Raw genomic sequence first — 27,234 nt, forward strand, 5'->3', positions numbered from 1 at the left:
TTTAATTGAGAGGTGGCAGTATGGTATGAGCATATATAGTTTTCTGCCTTCAGTCATGAAATAAATTTCGCAAACAGGTTTGGGGAAAACAGCTACTCTTAAAAATAAAAAACCAACACGTGTACATCCTGTTTGTTGTGCGTGTCAACGATTGGAGCCTTTTAGCTAGCGCTGCCTTTTGGGGCAGCAGCTGCAGCTGGGATGTTCTTGTGCAATGCACTGAGAGCATGCGAGACCCACTGGGTCTCGTTTCATTCTCCGTCAGCAGCTGCAGGTGTAGCTGTGCTTTAATGTTTTTAGCTTCTTCCTGTTACAAACTCGACTTTATGGTGTTATTTTATGTCTTACTACAGCTTTTCAGAGACATCTTTTCCTAAAGAAAAAAGACTTGATACAAATGCTCTCTTCATCTATTGCATTATAACTTTTGAGTTATAACTGTTGATTCACTTGAAAATTGAAATAATTGAAATAATAGGTTGAAATAATACAAAGGCAAATAAAAGGTTGAAATAAAGGTTGAAATAATACAAAGGCAAGTTCTCAAAGTCAGTGAGTTCTCCTCAGTCATGAAGAACCGTTCTGTGCCCCAGATGGAACATGGACAGTCAAGGAGAATGAACGTTTATCCCTTCTGGTTGGCAGTTTGCTCTGGCAAAACTGCACTTAATGTACTTAGGGCTCTGGGGAGGCCTCGTTGCCGTCTTCCAGTACCTAAAGAGTGCCTACAGAGAAGCTGGGGAGGGACTCTTTGTCAGGAAGGAAAGGGGAAATGGCTTTAACCTAAACAAGGGTAGGCTTAGATTAGAGATAAGGAAGAAATTCTTCCCTCAGAGGGTGGTGAGGCACTGGCACAGGCTGCCCAGAGAAGCTGTGGATGCCCCATCCCTGGAGGTGCTCAAGGCCAGGCTGGATGGGGCTTTGGGCAGCCTGGTCTGGCGGGAGGTGTCCCTGCCCATGGCAGGGGGGTGGGATTGGGTGAGCTTTAAGGTCCCTTCCAACCCAACACATGCTATGGTTCTGTGATCCTATGGTGTTACATCATCCTGCAAGGATGCAATAATAAAAATGGAAGGTAAATGAAGCATTTTTATTTGTTTTGTGTGAAATTCCATTTGCCTCACCAAACACATCAACCACATAGCCTTCCAAAAGATGTTAAATTCAACAAAGTTCATCTTCAATTACTTTTACTTGACTGTCTCATGGGTTTGTACGTTGGTGCTGGGTCTAGCTGGGATGTTAACTTTCCCTGCAGTGCTGTGCTCTGCACTCGTAGCTGGAACAGCACTGATATCACTCCAGCGTTGTGCCTATTGCTGTGTAGTGCTGGCACAGCATCGGGCCTCTCTCCAAGCCCCCCAAGAGCCAGCAGGCTGGGGTGGGCAAGAGATGGGGAGGGGACATGGCCGGGGCAGCTGACCTAAACCAACCAAAGGGAAACTCCTTGCCATGTGGTGTCACACTCAGCGATAAAAGCTGGGGAAGTAGTTGGGGGGGGAGCTCTTGTTATGAAGACAGTCATCCCCCCAAACCGCTACACTCACTGAGGCCCTGCTTCCTGGGATATGGCCAAACATCGCTCCTTGGTGGGAAATAGAGAGTAACTTCCTTTCTCCTCTCTGCGCTTCCATGCAGCTTTTTTTTTTTTTTCCTCTTCCTGACCAAATGAACATTTAATTAAAGGAATTAAATTATACTTATCTCAACCTATGTTTTTTGTTGTTGTTTTTTGTATGTTTGTTTGTTTTTTTCTTTCCAGCGTACTTTCTTCTTCCCCTCTTCAAAGGATGGGGAGTGAGAGAGCAGTTACGGTGGAGTTCAGCTGCCCAGCTGGGTACCACAGTGGTCAACAGAGGTTTTTGTTTGCTTGCTCAGAAACATCTTACTGGTTTACAAGCTAGGAAGAAATCAGTTCCTCACAAAGTAGGTGGTTGCACAGCCAAGGGACTCCCTCAGTGTTCTCCAGGTTGTTATTCCTTAAATACTGCTTCACTCCATCACAAGGGATGTAGAATCTCTCTGGGAATACCAGACTGACGTGCACGCTGCTTACATGCTTGCTGAACGTGCAGTTTACATGAAAACACTGTGTTTCTGAATAATCATGGATTTAGCAAGTCTAAGATTCACTGCAGGAGTGTGACTTCTGCAAAATTATTCTTTGTCCATAGACAGATGATCGTTTAACCTAAAGAACACAACTTAATATACTTCTTTAATGTACTATCAGGAAGTACAGGAATTAGTAATTTCATTTTATTAAACTTTGTTCTTCCTGCTTTGTGTAAGGAAGTCGGTGGAGTTTGAAGTGGGGATTAGAGAGTAACTGAGGAATTAGTCATACGTCTGTGTTGATTTAACTAGGCTGTTTAAACAGAAGGCTTGTTCAGAGTTAGTAAGACTGGAATGGAAACTCAGGACACTTTCTTAGTCAAACTAAGGAAATGGTGAGGGTTTGACTTGGCAGTTAGTCACATCTTCCACTACTTACAAGAATTTACGTTTTTCAACTATCCTGCTTTGGTTTGAGGAATTTCGTTTTGTTTTAGTATCTTCAGTGGTGACTGCATTGTGTTTCCTCACAGGTCTTTCCTCTAAGAACGCTTTTCTTTTTGCTGAATTTGGAAACTTGTGTGATAAAGGTGAAGAAATGTCCTACTTACATATACTGGTAGCTGGAAGAACCGTAAGTGCAACCACCCCAACTGCCCCTAACTGTGCAGTATTATTTAATTACTTGTTTCTAGGATATATTCCAAATCCCAGTTGCTGTATTATTCGACTGTTTCACCAATGGAACAGTAGAAAACCAACAGGCAAGGAAACAGCTGTCTGAAATCCCTGTAGCTTACTGTTTCCCCCACACACACACACTTCTAAAGTATGCTTTCCTTCTGGACGTAAACCTTGATGATTCCTTAGGCAGGCGAGGCAACGGGGTCTGTAAAGCCACACGGTGCGGTCAGCCTCCTGTGGTGCCCGCTACTGAGAGCAGCCCCGTAGTCCAAACTGTTCTGTTCAGGCCTGATGCTGTGAAACAGCTTGGTTGGACCCTTGAGAGCTAGTCAAAAGGCTAAAGTACTTCCTTCAGGCTTTTAGGGAGGCTTCTATTTGTTCTGCAGTAATGACGTTTGTTTAAGAAGTCAATACCCTGTGAAGATCTGTGTTCTTAATCTAAATAAATGGCTTTCTCTGCGTTGACGCGCAGGGCTCTTAAGCAACACAGAAGCATCATGCCAGTCCTGTAAGAATCTCCTTTTATTTGTTTTTATATAGCACATTACAGGTTTAGCACAGACATTGAGTAGATGTGTATAGTAACATTCGCATATAGATGTTGTGAAGAGGACTTTGAGAAGAGCACGGTGTGTGGGGCCAGCCCCATGGAGTTACCTGCAGGAAAGGACAACTTGCCGCAGAAACACTGTTTACCTTTAACTGAAGTCTTCACAGAACTGCCTAAATCTTTTAGAAATTAATTGTTTCCGTGAGGACACGGTGTGTTTAGCTCTCAGAATTAAGTCTCCCTAGAAGTCCATGGATGTCCTAGATGGTCACTTCCACTTGCAGCAAGGTAAACGAGACCCAGTTCTGCTCACAGCTTCCCATCAGACAGTAGGTCCACCTCAAGCAGAAATCACGAAGGATCACCGAGCATGGCTGCTGGATCAGGAAATACTGAGCTGTACGTAACAGAAGTCGATTTAAAGCCTAACTAACCACTAAGTTCTAAGAGATGTAAGGACCATTTTAAAACTTAAGCTAAAAGCATTTTATCTCCACTGGTAACAATGGAAGAACTGTTGACTAGTTTGAGCATGGTGAACGTAGCACAGCTCTGGTTAGTTTTGGAACGTCTAAGATTTATCGACAGCTTTTAGGGGAGTAGTTTACCTAGCAATTTGTACCTAAATCAAATTTTTAGGTGTCTGTAAGACTATTTCTAGAGGTGAGACTAAATAGCACTGGCAACGTGACTGGTATGCACACAGCTGACAGTGTTTGAAACACAGCATTAGCATTCAGTATGGCTTATAGAAAAGTTCAGCAGGTTAAAGACAGAGGAAAATGAGAAAATAAAGCATTAAATGTGTGGGTCACGTCAAACTTCCTACTTGCTCACAAGAAGTTTGCTTTACCCTGTATTTTTTTCTGCATATCCCCACATAATAAAATGTTGCCACTGAATGACAGTGCATGATACTTTATTTTTTTTCTTAAAATAACAAGCTCTATGCTGTCCTATGGAAAATAATGCATAGGACCTCATGCATCCCTATTCATGTTATTTGACTGCTCTAAGGTCTGTTTTGCAGCTTGAAGTTTAAAATGCATACTCTTAAGACACTGTTATATCTCTTCTTATAATAGGCATTTCTCAAATGTAAACTTGATCTGCCCAGTAACTGTGTGCTTCACTCTTTTACAGTTCTTGTGCCTGAGAATTTAGAGTACATGTTTCTATACCAACTTGTTCCAGAAAGCCCCAAATCTTCAAAAGTCTGTTTTACTCTAGAATTTAAGTTGAGGACCAGAAATCACTTCTTATCACATCAAAAGTTCAATCTTACCTTCCACGTTCTGTGTGTTTTCTGAGTTTAAAACTGTCAGAACACTACTGTGGGCTTTGAAGACGTGTCAGCATGGAGATGAAAACAGAGATTTCAGTAATTCATGCTGAATTTGTTGAAAATACTGTAGTGTGAAAGCAAATGCAGCTTCAGATCTATAAAAATATTTTCCATCAACTATGAAAAAGCGCTCATTCTCTTTGTTTGGGTTGCATTCTTACCCATTGGTCAGAAATATATCAAGTAGACTAAATAATAGACTTCTTTATTTAATAGACTAAATAACTTCTATTCAGGAATTTTCAGTGCTCATGCAAAGCTGTTCTTGGACAGTCAGAACAGACTGGAGATGTTTATGTGCAGAAAAAGCTGGTGGCACTGGCCGTCCACCCCATTAATGATGTAGTTCCGTGGACTGATACCTAATGCAGTAAATAATACATCATCAGGACTTTAGGAAGAAGTGTTTGTAATGTTATTGTTCCTAATGAAAAGGTGGTTTGTGCTTTTGAGTGTGAGCTTAAGAAGGCACTCTATTTACAATTTTAGATGACAACTTTATTTAGAAAGAGAAGGCAAGAGAGTTGTACTGCAGTCATCTTGTGCAACTTAACGCATCATTTCTGTTAAATTACCTCACACTAATATAGGTCTCATCACTCGAATGAAGTTACTCTCTCATATTTAGCGTCTATCCATTTAAGAATATGCACATTGTACCAAACACAACAAAACATGCAGCAGTGAATAATCTCTATCATCAGGTGCCTCTAGAACAGGTAATTTCATCATTCACTACTTCACTAGTGAGAAATACATCAGCTCTGCCATCTCTCTCAATTATCCCCTGTATATTCAAGAAAATCTGTTCAGACTAATATTGTCCTTATACAATAACATCGTATTACCAGACACACCAAAACCAGCATTAAGGGTAATTACATGCACGAAGAGACAACTAAAGTGCAAGAGCTGCTGGGAGATATACCTTTTTTTTATGTTACCGCAGAAGGTGATTACTGAAAGATTTTTTCTGCATGAAGATGAAGAAAATGTTTTCATTAAGCTTCAGATGCTGCCCACTGCATTGCTTTTAAATAAAAATGCTCAATCTCTATACAGACAACAGCAAAGTAGTAAGCGAACTTATAACACATTCCTTTAATATATCAAAATGTTTCCAAGGCAACATTATTAAAGTTATACCACAGTTCCCAGTAACATCAAGCTTCGTAAAGGAAGTGGTAGGGAAGCTTTATCCAGTTAAAGTTTAAGTACTCTTCTTCTCTTCACCCAGTAAGTTCACTGTTGCTTTCTTGGCTGTAGAAAAATAAACATTAAAACTTAACAGTGGCCTACAGATTTAAGTAGCTTATTCGCTGTAAGTAGTAAGTGACAGAATAAGGACAGATGAAGAACATTATTTAAGATACCTGTTCAACAATAATGATTCAGAAAGGGTCATGCAGCAAAATTCCCAAGAGTAGTTGAGAAAGGCAGATCATTTAAATACTCATAAGAACACTTCTTAAGTTGGTAAAAAGAAATCAGACTGCATATATTATTTGGGGAAGAACAGATTTAAGGTGATTTGAGGTATCTTATAATTTTCCTCTCAAATGATATTTAAGTAAAGTTTTACTTCAGCTAATTAATAGATTCCCTTTTCTCATTCATGAAATTACCACTGGACATTTTGGAGTATACAGGCCCAGATTCGAATGGAAGGCAATAAAAGCACGCATTAAGTAACTCCAGGCTGTGATAAAATTAGGATGTTATTCAATCAAATACGAATCTAAGAAATTTCTTTAAGAGTTGTCTCAGAATCCTTTGATTTCCAAAGGAATTAAAATTACAAGATCTTATAGACAAAAAACCTCCACTCCAAACACTGCTGCTTGCTTGAGTCGAAGGGTTTGCTTTACTAGGCAAGTGTCAGTCCTATACTGCCAGGTACTGGGGATGATGGTATTTTAGGATATACAGAAACACACTGCAACGGTAACTAGATTTATGGAAAATACCTTGTGAGGATGTTCAGACCTGTCTCTAGAGAGAATTTTGATAGGATATGTATGTTGAGAAGACACACAAACTTCCACATTTGGAAAAAAAATGCAAGCTGCTTCTTGTGTTCATACAGTTTGTGCTTATTCTAGCATAACTGTACTCCCAGAAAGTAAAACTCACTGTAGTCTTCTTTTCTTGACAGTTTCATCCAATTTAACTTCTCCATTAAAATCTACATAATAATCTTGTTTCCCCCCCCCCCAAACTGATTAATATTACCTTTAATACTAGAGCTGCAAAGGTAAATTCTTCCTACTCGGTGTGATCACTGAGTGGTCTTTTCCTCACCTTCTTTAGCAATGGTATCTGCAGTCTCTGCAGCCTTGTCTTTCAGATCTTTAACAACGTTGTCCAGCTGAGCTTCGTGCTTCAGGAAGAAAGGCCGGATGATTCGATGGTAGAGAAACTCTGCTCCATTAGACGGGCTGGGAGCCATGCACCACAACAGAAAGCCACACTAGAGGGAACAAGGACATCTGTGTCAGTGGAAGAGACGAGCAGCAGACAAGGAACAGTGTGCCCTCCTAACTTTGCCACAGGCTGAAGTGTATTTGAAATGGTACATAATGGCCTGCAGTTTTGTATGGTCACAGCCAAATAAGTACATGTATCATTACAGTTTTGCACAGTAAATCTTAATATTGGAGTAACTTCTGGCACACTGATAGGATAAAGGCAGCAGGCTGTAGCAGTAAAGCTCATCTGGTAAAAGGTATACCAAGACTGCACTATTTTTTCTTTTTTATAAGGTAGTAGTACACAAAGGCTGACCAGACAAAACATTAGTCTCTGGCTACATCTGAACTACAACGGCACAGACATGACTCAGGGTCTAGCCCCTTGGTCCCTCTGATCCAGCTAAAACACATCCCTACCCACTCTGCTTCCTCACCTTGGCCATGCAGCAGGGGAAAAAAGGGTCTGTGTGCATTCCAGTGGTAGAGTGGCTTGATGAGAAGCCACGAACAAGCTACACATTGCACACAGATAGGGTAATGCTTTGGGATTGCACAGTTTAGGTATAGCCTTTACACCACAGTTTGCTCTCTGGAAAACAGAAACCACCTCCACAGTGTGTGGGGTAATATTTCTGCATCTTAAAAGGGGGACTGTAGAGACAGCTATTACGTATGTTACAAATACCTATCTTCACCACTGAAGCACCTTTATTTGGCCTCAGTTCCACTGTCATATGCATTAGAAAGATGGCTATGCAGAGCAAGATGAAAACATGTAGAGGACAGGAAGTGCCACTACTGAATCTGCTTGAGCACTGGGAGTATATATGGAATGATATTTCAGCAATAAAACTGCAACAAAAAAAAAGCAAATTTTCTCAGCAATAGAACAACTCTTTCCAGACACAAGGAGAACAATATTATTCAGTGTCAAAAGCCTCTCCAAAAAATAAAAACAGAACATCTTCTCACAGAAGACCACCTTTTCTTCAAAGACAAAACAAAACCACCCCAGCTTTGGCCAAAAATGGGCATTTAATTTAAAGTGATAATGCCGCTTTTCAATAATGTTGGCAAATAGGACTTATTTAAATATTTTTTATCTCAGAAGCTTTCTGGTTTTCACAGCAGTATCTCCAGCAGTCAAAGAGGCAGTGCACCGAGGTTTCAATGCATGCACTATGGCTTCTGAAAGTCATTTGAAAAATACAAGCCATTTCTTATTTATTCATGAGGTATGAGTACACTGCACAGCACAAAAGCATTTCCTATAAATCAGTTCGATTACAGCATCCTTTCAGAGTACCACTGTGCCTACCTAGGCATTTCTGTCTCCTCTCCTTCCACTTATGCTTTTGATTTCCCACTGGAAAAATGCAAAGACGAAACCACACCCAAATATTTGTTTTGGTATTACGTAAGAGCCTTGTAAATAACAATTTGGCCACCACAAAGTCACTGAAGTCATGAGGTGTTACTTTAAAGGAAAGATTCTGATTTAACAAAAAGAAAAAAAAAATAGAATCCTCTTTGAATGATGAAAACTACATAGTGATCTCCAGACAAGCCTTCCAAATATTTCAGGGTGTCTACCCTCTGCCCTTCTTGGATAAGGGATGACTTCTGGTAGGTTCTGCTCTCCAGCTCTTTTGGCTCTGTCTTCAGTGCAATATACACCCCAAAAAAAATGCATCAGTTGAAATAAACATCTTTAACCTATTGTTTCTGGAGAGACTGCAACTCCTTTTTCCTTTAAGGCACATTTTCCTTCTCCCAGCCCTGTAGAAAGCTAATGATGACATATTTGGTGTGGAAGAGGATTTCTTTCCAAAAAGGAACCCCGATTCCAGGGGATAACAACTGCAAACTTCTGCCAAGGCAGTTCACCATCCTTTTAGGCAAGCTCTAAGCTTTTATCTTTGAACTAAAAGATAAAGGCAGAAAGTGCTGCAATACTTATTTTCAAAAGCTTCTATTGTTTGGAATGGAATAAAACAAAGAATAAATAGTAGCATCTTATATTGCACCTTTCAGTAAAAGCTGAGAGTTATTCTATTTCCTTTAAGGAATAACTGGCCAATTAACAACAGCTATTTTACTTGTCTCAGGAGACACAGATGTTACTTAGTTCTCCTTTATTTTAGGAAATCCCATGCCTCTAAGTCCAGCTTCCTTTGAAACAAAAGACACTGAAATTTCTGTTTTCTTGCCTAGCAATAAAATTAGTCATATTGATTTTTACAGCTTTGCCCCAGTCTAGTGATGAAAAAAGTATCTTACAGTTCTAGATTTATTCTCAAACACCAATGACTATTGAAAGGTATTGAAAAATGGTTTTATACCTTTCCAAGAGGGCACATACCAGAGTTGCAAATCTCAGCCTTTTCAAAGCTCGAGAATGTCAGACTGCTAACTTAGTTTACTTTTCCCTTGTCTCTTATGAGGCTGAAGTAACAAAAAATATTAAATACCCATAACATATTAAATAACCATAAAATGATTCGTAAAAAAAGGTATACAAAGCATAGAGTGGTTAAAGCGTTAATTGGAAAAAAAAAATAATGGCTATATTCTTTGTGACTCTCCAGTCCAGCCATAGGAGGGAATGAGATTCATAACTGCCCAGAGTGCAAGGGTGAGAGGATGGGATCTCTGTCCTGAAGCACAGTCAGACTGCCACATGCGGCACATTACTACACTCACAGCGGAAACTCCTCCTGCTTCATTCCACTGAGTGCCTCGTAATACAGCCAATAACACAGCCTCAATGAAAACTCCTCCCATTTCATTTCACTGAGTGCTTCGTCGAAGCAGTTTTCATAATACAGCCAATGTGATGTGTCTGACCGAAAGAGGATGGTATTATTTCATCAGAGAATTGTTAGTAAAGCATGGAATCTCCTTCCTTCCCGTAATACTTTTAGGACAACCTCTACTACTTTCAGTGGCCATAGTATTTTAATATCAGAACAACAACAACAAAAATCTTTAAATAATTATCAGAAGTATCAAAAATCAGGTCACATACACATGAAACTGTGAGTTGCAAACATATCCTGTGTTTCAGGTAAAGAAGTTGATAAATAAAAAATAGGCATTACAAAAAAAAAAAGGCAAAGCAACCACAGAACCAAAAGAACTCAAAAGTTTTCTGCTAGAGAACAAAAAGTATCTGGAAGTATTGTACCACATATCAAAAGAATTCTTGAACATGCCTTTCACCCACATATGAAAACTCCTAGTATGCTTGAAACGTCAGGGTCACTGGACTTAGGAAAGTATGGGAGCAACTATGATCAGAGTCTCAGCCCTGCCTGTTGAGGCACACAGGAATAACAAGCAGCTAAGACTGTTCAGAGCGAACACTACAAGCTCTATCAAAATAATATAAATATGCAAACTTGGCATATTTATAAAACAAAAGCAAGTTTGAAATCTGTATGTATGGCTTATTTGGGCTTCTGTTTCATAAGATCGTAAGAGACATAGACATCACAAACAGTACTACAAGAGGTTTTAGTTGCAGTAGACTGAAAATTAGAAGCTGCCAGAATCCTCCTTTTCCCCACATTGAATATTTTCCATCCTCCCACCCAGTTAGCAGTGCTTTCTGATTCTTAGCCAACACCTTCCGTCTGCCTTTGTATCACAAAAGTATCTCTCTCCTACCCACTGCTAACAGTAAATACTTGACTTGCATGTGCCTTTAGCAGTTATCATAGAAAGCTGTACATTTATTGCAATTGCTTCCTTCATTTCTGCTTGCTTCTGCTGAACTGAGATAAGTATCTTACGGTTTTTGCCACCACTACATGTAAATGTGGTATTTCTGATACAGGATTATCACAGCCATCTGTTTGTTTCTTATTTGCTAGGTCAGCCTGAATTGCAATTGAACGCTCTTCAGAAGGAGTGCTATGCAGGCATGCAGAAATCATTGCCATGTTTTTACCAGAAAAGAAGCTCTGAGAATACTCCCTATGAATTCAGAACTGGAGACAATAGGCAAAGTTATAATGCTGCTCAACTGTAAGGTGAAGATGGAGATGTGAAACAACTGTGTGAGCACAGATTCTCCCAGTGCCATAAGCAATCTTTTTGGATCCTGTTTTCAGGTCAGCTGAACTTGCATTTTCATTGCTATTTGGCTTGATCTTAATATATTAAAACGGTAAATCTTTCATGTATGTGTAGACCATAGTAAACTTCAAAATTAGCATACTCTTTAAAACTTAGCAAGCAAAAACATTAGGCTTAAAATAGTAAAAGAACTTGTAATTTTTGACTAAGGGGTAAAAAAGGGGGAAGAGAGAATTAACTCTGTGAGACAAGCCTAGTTTTTTGTTTGTTTTTTTTTAGGTTTGAAGCAGCAGTTCTAATGTGTCAGAGTGTTTGAGGGAGCTGGGGAACTAAACATCTAAATGACTGTATGATTGGTGTCAGCTGAAGATTCAAAAGGAAGAATGCAAAAGTAATGCATGTAACTGAACCACCTAAGCTCGTTCTGTCTTCAAAATGCAGCGTTTCCTGGAAAAACTATTTGGCAACATCAGACCTTACCATTAAAACTGTAAATGCCCCTACCACAATGGCTGACAATCAAATCCTTTCAAGTACTTTGCAAAGGCTAAGCCAGGCTAACAAAGGTAGGAAAAAGAAGCAAGAGAACACAGAAGTGATAATTCTGTAAGCTAAAGAAATCGCTGTCCAGCAAGCTTCTACCCAAAAGCATACATGTTAATTGACTCCCTCACAGAATAATTTAATATTTGGAAGTTGATTGACAGTACAGTCATACTGTATTTGACAAATGAAGCTTGGAACACATCAAACAAATAATTGTTGGTAGTCAAACCCCACTACTAAATACACGTTAGCAACAAGCTCTTCTGAAACTTTCCTGAAATGAAGTGGAAAGTATCTTCTATGAAAAACGAAGATTGTATGATTGAATCTATTTCTTACGTTGTAATTTCCTTCTTTGCTCCCAATAGCACAGAAGATAATACTTCCTTTTGATGCCTTTGCAATTTAACTCTCCACTTCTACTAAAGCACTTAAAGCAGAAATGAAGCCACTCTGCAGATTTTACCAAGTGCTCTCATCTTGCCCAAACTTGCACCGCAGGCCAACTGTCTTTCCACTGAATATCTCCATAATCTCTTCTTTCCTAAAATATAGCAGATCTTTCCCTGTTACCCACCGCAAGTTTCCCACTTGCCTTTTGAAAACATCAGCTGTAACCAGATCACTTTCACAGAGCAAGATTAGTGTAACCAGCATCTAAAAATAAGGTGTGACCCAGGCACGATTCCAGAGGAGTCTGTTGACATCTCTTCATTCTTGAAGACGTTAAAGCAGTTACATCAAAGGTCTCATTTTAAGAGAGGGAGGTGGGTAGTAAAATACCTTTAGCATGTAGTAGAAAGGGAACCAGGACAGGAAGATATCGGAAAAGAACTCTGCTATGCTGAAAACACCATACACGACCCAGTAAGTCAGCCACTGTGTGTCATCATCTTTGTTGGGACTTTCAATGGCCTTGATCCTGTAAGGGAAAAAAAAAAAAAAGAGAGGTAAGTAAATCAGTAGCACTAGTGTCACCTGTAATGGTGAAGTTTTTACATCTCAGGTTTATTGCAACGTGTGAATTCTCATAATTTAATTTCTCTGTATCAGCTGCAGAACAGATTTAAATGTTATCCATCACATGGACAGCGTGCCCAAGATTTCTGGATAGGAAAGCTTTGTCCTAAACATGTGACTTCAGAAAGAAGCAGCACCTTCTACCACTGTGACTGCAAGAGAAACATGAACATCATCACCCAGCACCAGCAATGACACCAGCATCTGTAAGAGACCAGAACAAGGCAACCCTGCCCAGGATTTGGAAGTGAGTATCAAACACCTTTATTCATCGTGTACATGAGCTGGATTCCTTTCTGAAAAGGCAGATGGGAAGGTTTGCTCTATCTGCTAGCGAGCACTTGGTCTACAGCAGCCGAGCAGAGGCCGTATAAAGCAACCTCCCCCAAACGCAGGCAGCGAGGACGATGTGTCTGCACCCCCAGCTGCTTCGCTCTTTAAATCCACTCCTACAGGACTGGCATATCATGATGTAGGTTATGGCATTACGAACAGCGGAGAAACCTCAAGTGAAGTCTTGGGCTTTCTGCTTAATAATTAACTGGCTTTAAATCCCCAGTTGCTGGGGGCATGCAAGTTCAGACAGTTTTAAAAATAGGGGGTTGCAAGAAAGATGCACGCGTGTTTTCTTTAGTACGAGAAATGGAGACTGGGTCTTGCTCAGTTCTAGATTAGCACGATAAGAAGTTTTAGAAGGAAATGCTAGCCACCGTAAGCCTGATAATATGAAGATTAAGAATATTAAAACGCATTTGTACTCTCCACTCGTGCCACTGGATTAAAGTTTGTATATTTGGTTTTAAATCTCTTACAATTTGTTCCTTTAATATCAACTACACTGTTGCCAATGCAAGATCTGTGGGGTAAGTCAAAGGTGTAAAATTTTCTTTTAGACAGTAAGGAAGGTTGAGATTTCGGGAGGTTTACCAAACAGAAGGCACAAGGAGATGGCTATCCGTGAGCAGACTTCCTGGTTTGTGAATTGACGAGCCCTTCAGAGTGTGTCACTTCCTAGCTCTGCAAGTCAAAATAAAAAGCCAACCACGCGACATGCCTTATGTTTCAGCAGCAGCACTGATAAACCCACCACACACTGGGAGATTTGGTGCAGCTCCTGGATTGAATTACTTTCAGATGCAATAAGAGGATCTGACACTTAATGTATGCATCATCTGCACTAGTTTCAGCACCGCTGGCTGAGGGGCCACTGAGAAAACGCACTGCAGGTCAGGGAGAGAGCTCCTGGTGCGGGCTGCTGTCACGGCGTGGAACTGCCTTCTGAAGGAGAGAAACAGCAAAATCAGCCAGCAGGGAAGTCAGCGCTGAACAAAGGGGTGAACGGGGGAGGGAAAGGAACATATGGCAGCTTCTCGTGGTTAAGGAAAACCTGCTGGGCATTAATTTTTCCAGTTACACTGGCAAGTTCTTCACTGCTGGCATACTGGGGGAGGCTTATCTTACCACAAAAAACATGCTAGCTTGGTATTTGCGAGAGAACACTTGGCAGTGAAACTGCTAACAGCCTTGCTGCTTTCCACTCATCGTCTGAAGCCGTCGACAGATTTAGGGGGAGGCTGTTCAACTTTTGTTAACATTATTAAAAATCATCCTAATGATCACAAAAATCAGTTTTCACTGAAAAACGTAGAGCCTCCAATTCAGTGGCAAAGGGCATTGGACACATCGCTGTGCCAATATGGCTCGCTTTCGTATCTGCTCTCCTCTAGAAATGGGTGCTGCTCCACTTGGACGTTCACCATCTGCTCCTGCAGTTGCTTAAGCTGATACCTTGCCTGGTCAAATCAGAGAATGCAAACTGACTGTCCCCAGCTGAACCCAAAAAAGATCCCAAATAACAGGCAAACAAGAGTTTCAGACTCACTAAGTTAAGGTGACGTGCGTTTTTCTCTACCTGCCAGGTAGTTGTTATTTCTAAAGTACTTCAGCTCTGTAGGGATGCTTATGAAACATTTGCATATGGTCATATCTACAACATATTCACTCATCCAAAAAGCCCAAGCAATGGCAGCCTTTGCTCCAAAGTATTGGTGATGTCACTCGTGAGTCCTGCTAGCACCTCAGAGGAAGCTCTGCTGATCTGGGAAGTCTCAGTTTAACTGTGAAGCTGCGAATCCTCAAAACCTGAAGAAGGATCTTGAAGAAATAAATGGGAATTGTTAGAATGATGAGGAACTACTCCTGAGAGCATCACAGAGAGACATTTCAAAACATGACCACCCCTCTCAAGGACATGACACTAAATTAATATAAGGAAGAAATGTATCTTAAGGCCTTCTGATGATAATGAATGCTGATGACAAAGAATGAGCCGTGACCACAATCAAGTCAGGCTCTCATTTGATCTTGAGAACTTACTTTCACTGGAGCTTACGTGCTACACATGGCACCCCACAGCTTTCCCAGTCTTCCTCCTGGTGGAAGGTGGTGGGAAGACACCCAAGGAATACGGATTCCTTTTACCAGTGACAGAGGAGCATCTGAACGGGACACTTTCTTGGCCAGACTGTCACGAGCAGCAGCACTGCAAGCTGTCATTCACTGGTGTGGTTTAACCAGCTGACATGCAACACTAAACCCACACACGGTGCTTTCTTGCACGCTGAAGAAAACAGCAGAGCAACACTCCCCTCAGGTCTGATGCCTGGTCCAGGTATCACGGGACAAGCTCACAGGGCTGACACCACACCACAGACGATGACAGCCAGCACCATTGGCTCAGAGGCAAGAACAAAAATTGCAGCTGTTAGGAGGACGCCAGCCTAATGCCATTTAGTAGGAGGGAAGAAAGGGAAGAATGGGAACAACAGAGCTGTCAGTGACTGACCAGTGTAACTGGAGTCGAGGAAAGGTGAATATGTGATGAGCACTCTGCTTTGTAATGGGAAATACGTCCCTCAGTGGAGAGTGCCAGTGCTAGTCCATACAATAATAACACGTGCCTGCCTAATAAAAGGACAACAGATAACCACATCCTCTGCTACTTACACCATTTCAAAAGTAAGTCACAGAAAATATCTCTTACTCAAGAATATGCAAGTACAGTAGGTTATCTACAGTATCTGAGCTGATTTTTGTCCATTTATAACTCTGTTCAGCAGGAGAATTTCACCTTAATTGCACTGCACTTCAGTAATTTATTACCTATTATCCTGCTATAATGTTCCGCACAACTAACTTTAGGAGATACATTATAGGTGCTACTTCATGGCAAGGACATTTCGCTTTTCTTCATGTTAAATCATGACTCAGTGTGATACTCAAAATTCAACCTCCATCAGTAAGTGGAAAGGTACAGACCACACGATGCTGGCAGTACAGCCAGCTTTAGGACAGCCTCCTTGCAATTTGTACACTGCAGGAACAAGTCAGTTTCAGCAGCATGTATCATTAAGGTCTCATAATGAAGGAGGAAGCACCCAAAGCCCATGCTTTCAAATTTACAAATAAATAAATAGAAAATAAAGAAGGTAGTTTGATATCTTTTTCGTCTAATAACAATATGAGTAAATTTCACGTTAGTTATGTGGAGCAATCACACTTCACAAAGGAATTTATTTGGTGCTTATACTCTAATTGCAGAGGACTTTAATCATAGCCCCAAATAACTACTTACAGAAGTTACACGTGCAGGAGGAAGCAGCAGTCACGGAGAACAGCTTCCAGCAGCCTGGCTGGTAAACATCACAGCCCAGTTATTTTAAACACAGGTATCTCTGCAGCACTGCGTATGACCTGCCCTGAGCCAGCACTGCAACCTGTGCAGACACATGGGGAGAGCACTGACAGCGTCCTTTTTATCCACCCCTGTTCCCTGATAACCCGTCCAGCTGCTGACGCCAACGGGGAAGAGCCGAGGCTGCCGTGCTCTCCAGCAGCCCAGGGTTCACAGCGGCTGGGCAGCTGCAGTCTCAGGACCACGGGTCCCAAATTTTGACTGCTTCTGTCGTACAATCAGTCCAACTGGACCACGTCTAGCATTAATTGGATTAAGCCTAACATTAGTAATTTGCCAAGTTGAGTTATTTCACTTAAAGCATCTGTCTCATCTTGAAAAAATACCAGCTCTTTTCCAGGAAGAGGTTGTTACTCACCCCTGAATTAGCTCTGGCATAATAAATCATTGTTAATGATGAGTTAATTCACACATACAGTATTCACAGAATAAGCCTATTATAATCTTACAAGGATATATATATATATATATATATTTTTTTTTTTTTTTCTTTTTTGAGCCGAGTCCAGCTAGTAAATGTGGAAGCCAGAAATTAAGAGAAAGAAATGCTGAAATGCCAAAATTTATTACCTAGTGTCACTCAAAACTCTGCAGTTTACAAGGTATACCCGATGACTCTTGTACAAATAAAGTTACAAGTTTAAGACAAAAGGCAGGCTCCAGTCTAAGACATCTTTAGTGCACAGTAAACCACGTATCCCTCAACACATGTATTTCACAACCACACTGCATTGCTTAAACTAAACCCAGTCCTGCTGTAGTTATGGAGGAGATAAGCCATTCTGTGCATCCTCCCCTCAGTTTTCTAATCAGAGCTATACTGAATGAGTAGGCTGGCACATCTACGACTCTCTTGCTAAGGTTAACGTTTCCTTTTTTTTTTTAAAACTTCAGAAAAAAAAAGAAATTCTCTATATTTCTAAAGTTTATACTTGTCAGGCTGTCTCGGCTCCTTACAGCAGTTTGCTGAGCTTCATAACCAATTTACTTCTAGCTATCTAGACACCTCTGTGGGATCAACACTCTTCCTTAAGCCCTGTGCCTCCCTGCCATCCTCATTTCAGACCCCCCTTGCCAGGCTACCCCTGAAACTTCTGGCATCACTGCAGTGAAGCCTGTGCCTGTGTGTTTGTATTTGCTTTACCATTTTGTCTTCTCCATTTTCATCCATCAGCTAAAAGCCTTCTGTCTTTCCATGCTTCTTCCTCCAGACTATACTAGTAGCGTAATGCTTTTGCAGATACTGGAAACACATCCCTGCCAAATACCCTGCAGCAGTTGTGTAAGTGCAGGTCTACCACTGCCCCTCTCCTAATGTTGTATATTCAGAAGATGGCAGCAGACAAACTCGTGAAGTATAGGAAGGGTATTTGTTGTCACGGGTGAAGAGAGTACCACAGCTTATGTTAAATAAGCACAAAGCTAGGTTCCTAAAAAAAAAAAAAAAAAAAAAAGGCAGCAGTTCTGTCATTTCATCACCGTTTATTCCTGTCCCGCTCTCCTCTGGAGCGGGTATTTGTAGGGCCCTGTGATGGATCTGTTCCCCACTTCTGAGTCGGGCTAAAGCCAGCTCCCCACACACGCTCCCACACCGCAGGCTCTTTTTGGCTGGGATTAACGTGGATCAGTGCCTCAGTCCAGGCTGTCACACCATCACGCTGCTGCTCCTGCTGCCCTGCAGGCCAGGTGAGGGCCTCCAGCAGCATCCCCGGCTCTGCTTCCCTAGAAGATGTCCATCTACCCTCTCTACCAGAAGGATTTGCTCCACTGCCAGCCTTAACGCAGGTGAGGGACGTCGCTGCAGGCTTTAGCAGAGCTCGCCTGCACGTGAATCCTCAGAATAAGCTTTACCAGCTTTACTGCTGGCTGTGCTTGTAGGCGTGAGCAGCTACACCAGTGTCTCCTGAACCTAAAAGGCCCTGTTTCAGTAACCTCCAGTTTCACTTTGTGAAACGTGTTCATTTGATTCGTGTCCATATTGAACAATGCTAGGGCTGCATGATATGATGAAATGCGACTTTCTGTCTTACATACCCTTGTATAACCACAAGTCTAAGGAAGACAGAGTGGTTAATGTATCTTGTATTCTTGTATACACATGTATAATGTATTCCTTGTATCTTGCAAAGGAATGGTCCAGCAATTCCTGTCCACAGGGGATAAGAGAACAAAGGGGTTTCAGAATAACTGCTAACTATTATGACGATTGCACAGGACACTATGCAAGTCTCTGATATCTGGCCAAGAGATTAAGGGGAAGGGGAAAGCTGAAGGACGACTAAAAGACAAAGCTTGCAGGGGACACTGCACAAGTCTCTGACATCCAGCCAAGATGGACAAAGACGAAAGACAAGGAAAAAAGCCTGGGAGGAAGACTACGAGCCTTCAGCATGAGAGACCCCCAGAGGGACCACTAGAGACTGATACGCATGCACCAGCAGGAGGGTTCGGATTCAGGGAACTAATTATAATAACCCTGCCTTTTCTAGAAGTTGTAATGAATATGTATTAGCATAATAATGAATATGCAGGAGCCTAGGAGCACAAAAAACAGCCGCCTGATATAACTTGAGTGCATCTTGGTGGAGCAGAGCCTCCCAGCGCACCCAGCGCTGTTTGCTTACCTCTATTCGCTTAATAAATTGTAAACTTTGATTGTAATCCTATTTGGGACTTAGTCATTTATTACACTTTTTATTACAGGAGTCTTCCAAGTTGTCTTTCCTCAAGGTTATGACAAGGAAGACAAAAACTGCATGTTCATGGAGCTTACAAAAAAGCCAAATCCTACCTGCAAAATGCAGACATGCTGCATCCCCACCAGAAGATACCACTCGCTGGCAATCTGCAACGCTGCTGGCACCCTCTGTACTTGTGACAGGCAATTTTGTTTAAGGAAAAACATGTTTCATATTCTTTGATTGTCTCTCCAGAGCTGCTACTTTTTAGGGTATAGGCACAGAGATCAAAGAGTTGTTGTTACCCTGAGGAGAAGTCGTCGTCCTCTGCTATATGCTTAAAACAATATAGAAAGAATAAAAATTACATTTCCTTGTCAACATGAAGTGCACTGTGGAGGCTGTATTTTAAGCATAATTTTGTTACAGCTCTAAGACTGCCTTTCAGTTCTGTTTACCATGATATTGGCAAATGAATTACAGGGTGCCCTTAAATTACATAAATGTGCAATTAAGCACAAAATGGTGCAACATTTTCAGACTTGATGTTTAAAGCAATTACAGTCTTGGATGGAAAAATCTTGCTGTTGTAAGGTGATCACTGTGCAAGTACTTTTTAAATTAGAAAGCAAGTTACATAGATCCTATGGTTTTAATTACTGAGAGTAATTTAAAAAATTGATTCATCAGGGAGTAGGAAAGGGATTTGAGTTTCAGACTTAGAGGAATTGCTTCTGGGTTCAGGTCTCTGCAAATCCTCAATTCCTTTCTGAGTACAGTGCCAGCTACTAAACTGTGTATAACATTTTGCCATTTCTTTTTCAAAATTTTTGAGTTTTAACTAATGATCACAGATCCTCACATGCAAGACTGCATTTCTCTTCCTAGGAGCTGAAGACAGCTTCATTAACCTCGTCCAAAAATTGCATATTTTGCTCACTGTGTACCCAGTGGCAAGTAGGCTGCCGTCCTTTCAGGATGGCACGGTGTGATGAACTCTCCTCCAGCAGTCTCACAGCTGTGGTGAAAGCCTTTTACAGCATAACTAGAACATGTGACTGCAACAACACGGGGCAAACAAGAACAGCAACCAACAATAATCCACATTTTTTTTTATCTTTTTGACTCCACCTTCTTCGACGTTTAGGATCAGCAATGTTACACATCGAATTTCAGAAGCACTGTGACTCAGCAGGAGAAAGCATAGTTTAGGAAAGTATTTCAGCAAACACCAGTGGTGTAATCCTAACTATCCCACTAACAACACTATCCTTAACACCAGCAAAGTTGCTAGAGATTACTGCAGTTAAGGGAGAACAGTGCATGCAATAGTGTATTTCTAGACTAAGAAAATGGTAAAATGCCTTCATTTATGAATGAACACATCAGCTTTTCCTTAAAACAGTGTCTGTATCAGTTATAAACCAGTAGCCTTCCAAGGAGTTTAATCTGGATTGCAGACCCACCTGTAGAACAAAGGTCTTTAGCTTTTTAACCTAAATTTAAAATGTGGGAGATAAATTCTAATGTATCTACATTCGTTGTAATGTTAAGAGTCACTCCTGCATCAAACAACTTGCTGTCTCTAGAAACAAAAGCACGCCATTTCCCTACTTAACAGATGCACAGCTTTTGTTTTAAACACAGCACTCTAAAATCTGTAAGACAAAAAAAAACAAACATGTTTCAGATGAACTGACTTATGCAAAACATACGCAAAAAGTATATATAGCTTTTAAAGTTTGAAACTCCATGGCAAGAGTGTCATCTGAGAAAGTGGACAGTATAAGCATAGACAGATTTGGAAACTTTCTGCTTAACTTTACTCTGAACATTGCAGATCTCATGAGATACATCAGCTCTCTCAGAACAGTTTTATAAAACAACAGCACAGCATTGCTTGTGAATGTAAATATACCATGCAGAATTTTCCATGAAGTAAAAAAGTAAGCATTCCTCTCAAAATTTGTTATGAGAAAGCAAATTTACTGTCCTAGCTCTCAGGAAACACATGATTTCACATTTTTTAACCGTCTTTGACCAAAAAAAGCACCATTCCTATTTCAGTGACGTGGAACATGCAAAGAAACCAGGAGACAGGCTCAGGTTCACAATGATACTTACAAGACTTGAATTGCATGTTTACACCTCTTTGTAATCAGAATAGATTGTTTCCTGTTTCTAAAATGCCATAATAAGCACTTAAATAGTAAAAACAGATAAACTGAAGTAACAGCACAAAATTAGCCAGAGCGGGAGGAGGGATGATTGTACTATATTGCTCTTCTCCCCTGAAGACACCCGTAATAAGTTCAGACATTTTACTGCCCGGAGCTATTTTCATCTTAGCCACGTTTAAACCAAACATGACAGCACTTCTGAAATTTCAGTAAATCCTTTGCACGCGTTTCTGAGTCATAAGGGGCTCCCTTCCTGCTTGCACTCTCTAATTTTTCTGAGTCAGCTAACCGCCGTGGGCTATGGGTGGAGCTATGTTTGAACAGGCTAGATCTGGAAAGTTTAGAAAAGCAGCGAGACATTGGCAACATTACTGAAGTACTTGCACGACTCACTCCTTCCATCTCCTAGTCTATCGCCTTGTGCAGCTAAAGCTCACTGGACGCGTAAGAGGTTTTTGGTATCACCTGCGGAGAATGTTCAAATGCTGGCCTACTGCAAACAACAGCCTGCAAATGAGTAGTAGATTTCAACTTAAAAACAATTACTCTTTTTAATCACAGAGCACCGCACAGGATTTGAGGGAAAAACGCCAGGGTTTTATGACTAACTGTAACCCAGATTGTCTGATGTTCTGGGCGATAGCCAGATAAGCTCTCCTTGGAAAACTACTGCTTATTTTTGCCTACATTAAGAGCCCTGTGGGTGATGACATGGCATAGAAGACGGGGATTTGGGGAATCATGGAGCCATGGCATGGTTTGGGCTGGAAGGGACCTTCAAGAACAAACAAGTTCCAACCCCCCTGGCATGAGCAGGACACCTCCCACCACACCAGGTTGCTCAAAGAAGAGCCAAGAAGATTGTGTGTGACAGATGATTGTGCATGGCTCCTCTGTGCACAAACACAGCACAGACTTGCACAAAGCCAAGCCAAAGGTGAACATTAAAGGGGGGGAAGGAGAAGGGAAGCAGCTGTGCCTACCTGAAACCACCTTGTGCCTTGGCCAGTGCTGGCAGCACACCCCACCAGCCCAGTCTCACTGGTGGCTGCAGCCCTCAGGTACCACACCAGCAAGATTCACATCTGCTGCACAGCACACACGGCCACAGGGCAAAGAGAATGGTACTAAGGAAAGAAAATAAACTACAGAACTACACAAGGCATGGTGGGCAGCTATGAAACTGCCAAGGCTTTGCCTGTGAGCAGACTGAACTCCCGAGTGGAGCATCTCTGGACTGTTTTGTTTTTTTTTTTTTTTCCAGATACACTTTCTTTCAGGCAAGCAAAGAGATGATCAGTAACTACTGTGACCAAGGTAATCCAAAACTAAAATCCTAACAGAGGATAACTGGAACATGCCTAGCAAGTCTCTCATCAGTAGTAGCCTGTTGGCTGTTTTAAGCAACTGTAAGAACAGGAGGTAATCTGTCTTGCAGAACACACACATCCCACCACTTAATGCTACCACCAGTCTTTCTACTGGTTACTTAAGTTATTTCTCATCTTAAACTATTCAATCACATCACAAAAACGACACACTGATCTACATCACAACCAAAGACAGTAAGTTAGCTGGGGAAAGGCAGTCTCTTTTTTCTCCTTCAGTACTCTTCTGAGCTGATTCACATGTGGACCCATTGCTGACATGCTTGTGTGTACATCAAATTAATTCCCTCTGTTACATGTTCTGTTGATGGCTGTGTTCCCTGACCTCTTCCAGGAGGCACAGCTTTAACAGCTGTACAGTTTACGTGGCAAGGTTTTGGTAGCATGGGGGCTGCAGGGGAGGCCTCTGTGTCCAAAAGGGACCTGCTGCTGGCCAGAGCTGAGCCAGGGAGTGACACTGCATGGGCCTCTGGGAGATCAGATTTAAGGAAGGGACAAAATACTGCTGCTCAAAAGCAGCTAGGAAGAGCAAGTGAGGAGTGGGAGGCAGTCCTGCAGCCCCCCAGGTGAGTGCAGCAGGAGGGCAGGAGGTGCTGCAGGCAGGCAGCAGCAGTTCCCCTGCGGGCTGTGCATGGAGAGGCCCCTGGTGGAGCAGGCTGTCCCCCTGCAGCCCATGGGTCCCACATGGAGCAGATCTCCACGCTGCAGCCCCCCCATGGGTGGAGGAGCCCCCGGTGGAGCAGGTGGATGTGGCCTGGAGGAGGCTGCGGCCCATGGAGAGCCCCCGCAGGAGCAGGCCCCGGGCCAGAGCTGCAGCCCGTGGAGAGGAGCCCACGCAGGAGCAGGGGGTCTGGGGGGAGCTGCCGCCCACCCGTGGGGGACCCGTGCTGGAGCAGTTTGCTCCTGGGGGATGGATGGATGGATGGACCCCGTGGGACGGAGCCGTGTGGGAGCAGTGCTTGAGGAGCTGCTGCCTGTGGGCAGCCCCCTCAGGCGGGACCCCATGGGGAGCAAGGGCAGAGCATGAGGAAGGAGCAGCACAAAGCACTGTGGATGACCACAACACCCATTCCCTGTGCTGCTCAGGGGTGCAGGATGAGGTAGCAGAGTCAGGAGTGAAGTTGAACCTGCACAGAAAGTGGCGTTGAGGGAAGGTGTTTTATTTTTTTTTTTTATTTCTCACTATTCCTACTTTGTTAGTGATAACCAATAAATTAATCTTCCTCAAGTCAAGCTTGTTTTGTCTACTCACCAATTACACTAATTACTATCATGATCTCCTTGCCCTCAGCTCAACCCTTGAGTGTTTCCATTGTATTTTTTCCTGTCTTTCAGAGGAAGGTGGGTGAGAGAGCAGTGTAGTTGTACACACCTGGTGACCAGCCAGGGTTAACCCACCACAGCACATTTGAAGGTGTTTTCAACCAATGAAAAAAGCTAGAAACTGTTTTCTACCCAATGCTAGGAAGCAACTCTCACTTGTACTGACACTTCATATAGTGGGCTCTTCAGCTGTCTTTTCAAAGAGGAACAGACTGAAGAGAAGTGAGGAATAAAGACACCACACTGGCTGGAGCTCCTTGTGTTTTAGGACCACAAGCAGAGGGAACAAGACTCAGCAGCACCCTAACTACAGTACAGGATCAAAGCTGTGGAAAGGAAACTGGAATCACTCTGTTAACTCAGCTGTATCTTCCCATGGCTTATCCCTACATTAGGGTATCTACCCTAAGGTAAATACAGAGCGTGGCATGGTAGTGCCAGGACAAAAAGAAACCCATGCAGTGGAAGACAGGTGATGTCTTCCAGGTAAAACCAAACAGGCTTTAGGTTTGGTTAGGCAGCCCATGCATGGCAGCAGACTGAAAGCCATCTCAGGAGAAAGCACACATATCCTGGCCTGTTGCTCCCAGGCTGATCCCATAACCACGTACAGACTAGCAAGGGCTACTATGCCCATCCTGAGTTCACACACTTTCCCCAAAAAAGGGGAAATGGAACAGGACCATGAAAATGCATGCTAGCATATTCCCTCCCACATCTCCTCTGCACTTGTGCTGGGCTGCTGGCTCTGTGGGCAGAACACTGTTCGTCAGAGAATGCAAAGCATCATCTCCGCACTTGGGAAGGGAGATAAGGGCAGCCAATGTGTCAGCAGACTACTTCACAGGCTAACACCTCTCTGCAGGATGCCACTAAAAAGTGTATGCCCCTGGCATGCATGCTATATAAATGAGATTATCACCTGAGATTATAGTTTTACCCTAAAAAAAATGTTTCCACATTAAAAAGATATACAAAGGGAAAGCATTAAATCAGCATGATTCAGAAAAGCCAGAATTGGCACTGTATAAATGTGCGTGATATTCATGCTTTTTTTCATTTGTTTGCATATGTTAGTTAAGACTTGTAATCAAGAACAATGGCCAATGCACCCATTACAAAAACAGACCAAAAAAAATTCACAGTATTAATATTGATGGGGTACATTTTCAAGCCAGGGTACACTTAAAACTACCTGCACACAGAAGGGTAGACACTCTACAAAAAGATAAAGTAATTTTTCCAGATTTGGACAAAAAAAGAGACAAACATGAGAAGAAAGAAAACCCATACTATTTGTATTTGATTTGCTACTGTCTTGCCTCCACAACTTTAAGAGCTCTACAGTCTGTTTATTCATCCCAATTGAATATAGGCAGATTTAAAATCTGATCTCAAACAAGCGTAAAACTTTAAGTAGCCTTTCACAATCATAAATTATAAAAATTTAATAGTGGCCTAACTCAGGCAGAAAATAGTACATAAATGTATTTCCTATTCAACTATTTAAAGGTTCTACAGTATTTAAACATTTCTACTTTCAGATTTTAATTTAAAAAATTCAATTATAAATTGCCTTATATAAAACAAACCCTAAGTTTCCCCCAAGTTGTTCTTGACCTATTATCTCCTAAATTAGTGCACACCAGTAACACTATTTAGAAAAGCACTGCTTAGCTTCAAGCATCGTAACCATAAGGCATTTCAAAAGTCGTTTTTAATCTTGTATGAGTCTAAAACTGAGTTGATTTCCCCCACTCGGGAAACAAGAGAAAGGGCAAGCAAAGCAACATATTTTTAATTGCCCAGAAGCTAATTGCCAGATAACACATTTTTAAAAGCCGCTGACTGTATGTAAGTGGTTATATAAGAGCCAAGCGCTGCATTTCAGCAACGTAACATTAAAGCTGGGAAGGACTTCCATTTTATGAACACTGCATGCTACACAGAAGGTTTTATTTAGTAAACCCCAAAAAGTGTTTTGCAACCTACTGACGTCTTACCTAGTGGGAAGGCCATTTTGTTCTAGTAATTTGACAGTATACTGCCAATAAAAGGATACCAGCTACTTTTATAAACAGAACACCCACGGGGGCTTTCCTAAACTGTCCTCTGAAAGGCAAAATATTTTTTAAGACTTTAACTCTCAAGAGGAGCCCCAAAGCCTTCCTCTCCCCCTCCTCCTCCGCCAGGCTGTCCTGCGGCAAGCATCGCTCCTTAATGCGCCTGCCTCCGTGCAGGGGGCTTTGCATTAAACACGTGCTGGCACCGCACCTGGGAGCCCTCTGGGCTAAAAGCAGCAGCGTGAGAAGCCGAGGAGGACACGTACCACACTGTGGGCATCGCTTTCAAGCTGCTCAGCACCTGCCAGCCCATGACACAGCACCTGCCGGGCAGACAGCGAGCAGCCAGGTTTTGGGGCACGGTCCTCGAGGACCGCCGGGGCTGGCACCCTGCCACCAGGTCCCTCCCCGGGGTAACGGGGACAGCCATCCCCGCGCACCCCGTGCACCCTACAGCACTCACGAGACGTATGCGGGGTATCCGAAGCCGATGATGTTGCAGAGCAGCGAGGCGCCGTAGCCGATCACCAGGTACACGGCCACCGCCCCGAGGAGAGCTGCGGGGAGAACAGAGGGGGGGGAAAAAGCGGAGAGGGAATTAGGAGAAGGCAACGGCACGGGCAGAGGGGGCAGCCCGAGCCGGGCGGGGGCTCACCTGCGGCGCTGAAGGGGTACACGGAGAAGGGGTAGACGGAGAAGGGGTGCATGGCGCTGCCGAGGGGCCAGCCGCTGCCCCGCCGGCTGCCCGAGGGGGCGGCCCGGGGGAAGAGGCGGAGGAGCGGGGCAGGGCGCGGCTGCAGCCGCTGCCAAGCCGCCCCCCTCCCGCTGCCGGCCGGTCCCCCCATGCCCCTCTCTCCCCCTAAACGCGGTGCCCGAGCTCACCGATGGCGATGTAGCTGCGGTCGACGCCGGTCTTGCTCTCGATGCGCTCGAGGGCGGCGGTCATGCAGTTCTTCTCGTGCAGGAAGCGGTCGAAGCGCTGCCGCATGGCCGCCGTCATGGTGGCGGTGCCGGGGGCGCCCGCTCCTCAGCCCGACACAGCCGCGGGCGTGTGGCCGGCTCGGCGTCTGGCACCGCCCGCACGCGGCCGCGACGGG

General features: G+C 42.8%; 1 protein-coding gene across 1 annotated transcript; it reads right to left on the minus strand.

Moving 5' to 3' along the window:
• Positions 1 to 3,246: 3,246 nt before the first annotated feature.
• Positions 3,247 to 27,234, minus strand: REEP5 (receptor accessory protein 5). The gene is made up of 5 exons (XM_032205527.1): positions 27,020 to 27,234; positions 26,601 to 26,694; positions 12,515 to 12,653; positions 6,936 to 7,104; positions 3,247 to 5,894 (listed from the first exon to the last, which is right to left on the minus strand). The coding sequence occupies exons 1-5, from the start codon at positions 27,135 to 27,137 to the stop codon at positions 5,845 to 5,847; spliced, it is 570 nt and encodes a 189-aa protein (XP_032061418.1). The 5' UTR covers positions 27,138 to 27,234; the 3' UTR covers positions 3,247 to 5,844.

The sequence above is a fragment of the Aythya fuligula genome, chromosome Z (genome assembly GCF_009819795.1).
Source record: "Aythya fuligula isolate bAytFul2 chromosome Z, bAytFul2.pri, whole genome shotgun sequence".
NCBI lineage: Eukaryota > Metazoa > Chordata > Aves > Anseriformes > Anatidae > Aythya > Aythya fuligula.

Excerpts from the sequence above, each read along its gene's own strand:
- REEP5 (XM_032205527.1), bottom strand. The coding sequence starts at position 27,137 with ATGACGGCGGCCATGCGGCAGCGCTTCGACCGCTTCCTGCACGAGAAG. Across the intron at positions 7,105-12,514 it reads CTTTCTACTACATGCTAAAG|TGTGGCTTTCTGTTGTGGTG; the intron begins GTATTTTACTAC and ends TGTTCCCTCTAG. Across the intron at positions 5,895-6,935 it reads AGATACCATTGCTAAAGAAG|CCAAGAAAGCAACAGTGAAC; the intron begins GTGAGGAAAAGA and ends ATTTTTCTACAG.